General features: G+C 42.1%; 1 protein-coding gene across 1 annotated transcript in view; it reads left to right on the top strand.

Annotated features, from left to right (window-relative positions):
- cars1 (cysteinyl-tRNA synthetase 1) overlaps positions 1 to 2482 on the top strand; it is a gene marked incomplete in the record, with an annotated part of 22221 nt that extends 19739 nt beyond the window's left edge. Inside the window, 4 exon segments of the mRNA XM_014029716.1 lie at positions 131 to 198; positions 274 to 333; positions 404 to 487; positions 2163 to 2482. Coding sequence (XP_013885170.1) covers positions 131 to 198; positions 274 to 333; positions 404 to 487; positions 2163 to 2285 — 335 coding nt within the window.
- Positions 2483 to 2996: the final 514 nt, after the last annotated feature.

Below are 2996 nucleotides of genomic sequence, written 5' to 3'. Positions count from 1 at the left end.
GGCCCAAAGTTAAAAACTGTTGTTCTTCTGAGGCCCTGAAGGTGGCGCTGTGGCCCACGGGTTAAGAATCTCTGGTTTAGAGAAACAGATTAAATGTGAGCGAGRTGTGAACTGATGGACTCTGCTGCAGGTCTGCCTACTGTGGTCAAACTGGTGGACAGGGAGACGTTACTGAAGGAGAAGGAGGAGAAGAAGAAGGTGAGGACAGCATCAGCTGGTTATCAGCTGGTTCTGGTAAACAGAGCTCACTTGACTCTGGCTCCTCTGTCACAGATGGAGGAGGAGAAGAAGAGGAAGAAGGAAGAGGCTGCCAGGAAGAAACAGGAGCAGGAGGTGAGTGTGATGTTGTGTCTTCAGCTGATCCTGATCGAGCTCACTGTGATCCTCTGTCCTCGTGTTTCAGSTGGCCAAGCTCAACAAGATGAAGATCCCTCCACAGGACCTGTTCCGCTCTGAAACCGACAAATACTCCCAGTTTGATGAGACGGTAAAACCTTTACTGGACCTTTCACTGAAACCCAGCAGAGTCCCACTTACACTGCACCAGCCAACAGTTTTACAATGGACCCCATGTTTGAGGAGGGAGCTCCATCCAAAGACATAAACAATGCTTCTAACTCAAAAACTATTCAATACAGGAGCTTCAGATTTATTTAGTTGTTTAGCTCCGATGGAGGAGTATCCATCAGGCTCACCAATGAGCCCCCACCCCCTCTGGACCCCCCCCCAAAACAATAAATCCTTTCTGGTGCCTTGGTGCTTTGTGTATGTGTGAGGGTCATATATGCTCCTGCTGAGCTGTATCTGGTTTATCAAGCTAGTTTCAGTCATGATCCAGCAGCTACAGAACCTTCTCACTAACTTTTATTTATTTATTTATTTATTTATTTATTTATTTATTTATTTAAACTACAAAACATCTGTGTAAGAATAGGCATGATGTGTAAAAGAGAAGCAGTATAACCAGCTGTGTTTCCATTCACCATGAAAATGCACAAATTAGAATTTCGAAAATAAATKTGCTCAATGGAAACACATCAATTTAGAAAATAAATTAMGTTTTTCGACAAAATGTTTTTGCTCTAGGATGAGGTGGTTTTTCAGTCGTATCGAAATTAGTGTTTTTCACAAAACTGCAATGGAAACACTTTTTTCACATCACAGGAGTCACGTGATCAACAACCGTCTGTTTCTACTGGTGAAAAAGACGATGATGAAGAAGATAACAGGAAGTAGAAGTAGTAGTAATATCACAGAAGTAGTATAAAGTAGTAAACTCACCGACTACAATTTCCCAAAAACACAGCATACGTAGCCGCTCCCAAGTAGGGACTTGTCTCTGGAAAGCCTCGATAAAAGACGCCGACGTCTCCTCTGATGATGAGCGCTAGTGTCGTGGTAGCAACATGCTATGTGTTTACATCCATCGCTGCCATGTTTGTAATGACTTATCATGAGAACAAACGTATTCACGTGACTTTAATAACATTTCTTACTTAATGGAAACACTGCAGTTGTGAAACTGTGTTTTCAACATTAACAGAATATCGACAAAGTTTTGTGCACATTTGCAATGGAAACACAGCTACTGTGACTGTGACCTGTCCATCRAATACAAAAAGTCAAAGAAAACACATTTTTCTATAAGAAACCTGGCATRAAACGTGATTTTTACCCATTTTGTCACAAAAATTGCATATTTTCTTTTGACCTTGGCTCAGGCAAAGTGAAACAGGAAGTGACATCAAAGGGGAACTCTCTGGTCTCGATTTATTGAAACAATATTACTTAGCCTCTGACTCTTCATCTCTCTGATAGAAACTGTAAATAATGTAAAGAAACATCAGATTCTTCTCTACAGTCTGGGTTGTTGGCTGTTTTATCAATGCTTTGTTTACATGCAGACATTCCCCTCTGACATCACTTCCTGTTACTTCAAATGCAAATATCTCAACAACTGTTCATCTCAGTAGCAGGAAATTATTTTTGCAATATACAGTATTATTGATGTTTTCTTTCCAATAATGCCTTTATATTTATTTAAAAAGTCATGTCACAGGAACTTTAATGACTGTCTGATGTAGAGTGAGCTGCAGAGAGCAGCTTCATGATGCTTCAGAGGAGCAGCTCCTGCTAACACTCCTGTTTCTGTCTGTGGACAGGGCTTCCCCACTCACGATGCTGAAGGGAAGGAGCTGAGCAAAGGGCAGGCCAAGAAGCTGCGCAAACTCTACGATGCTCAGAAAGAACTGCACGACAAGTTCCTGCAGATGAACCAGAACTGAAACTGACCCCTCCCCCAGTGATCCAGACCATCCACCTGACAGACCTACAGAATAAACATCAGGCGACGCTGTGTCACACTTTATCTCTGGTTTACTGTGTTTGAATCAGAGAACAAGAAACTGATGATTTTGTATTGTTTTTCATAATAACTGTTATAAACAAATTTTACCAAACTGGTGAGAAGAAGTGGAAGAAGCTCCTCTGTGTGATGTGTTTTTACTGCAGCTTTGATCTTTACACTTTAATTATCATTATGAATCTGAAAACAGGAAGTGCTGTCGTCAGCCTTCACTGGTTTTCTGCTGCTGTTCGTCCAGTTTTCATTTCATTACTTCCTGTTGCACTCGTCCTCTACAGAGACACGTTTCGTCCTCTACAGAGACACGTTTCGTCCTCTACAGAGACACGTTTCGTCCTCTACAAAGAGACGTTTCGTCCTCTACAAAGAGACGTTTCATCCTCTACAGAGACGTTTCGTCCTCTACAAAGAGATGTTTCGTCCTCTACAGAGACACATTTCGTCCTCGACAGAGACACATTTCGTCCTCTACAGAGACACGTTTCGTCCTCTACAGAGACACGTTTCGTCCTCTACAAAGACACGTTTCGTCCTCTACAAAGAGACGTTTCGTCCTCTACAGAGACGCGTTTCGTCCTCTACAAAGAGACGTTTCGTCCTCTACAGAGACACTTTTCGTCCTCTACAGAGA

This window comes from Austrofundulus limnaeus, unplaced genomic scaffold (assembly GCF_001266775.1).
Source record: "Austrofundulus limnaeus strain Quisiro unplaced genomic scaffold, Austrofundulus_limnaeus-1.0 Scaffold945, whole genome shotgun sequence".
NCBI classification, from domain to species: Eukaryota; Metazoa; Chordata; class Actinopteri; order Cyprinodontiformes; family Rivulidae; genus Austrofundulus; species Austrofundulus limnaeus.
The sequence above is the reverse complement of the archived record's forward strand: the minus strand, read 5'-3'. Positions and strand labels throughout refer to the sequence as shown.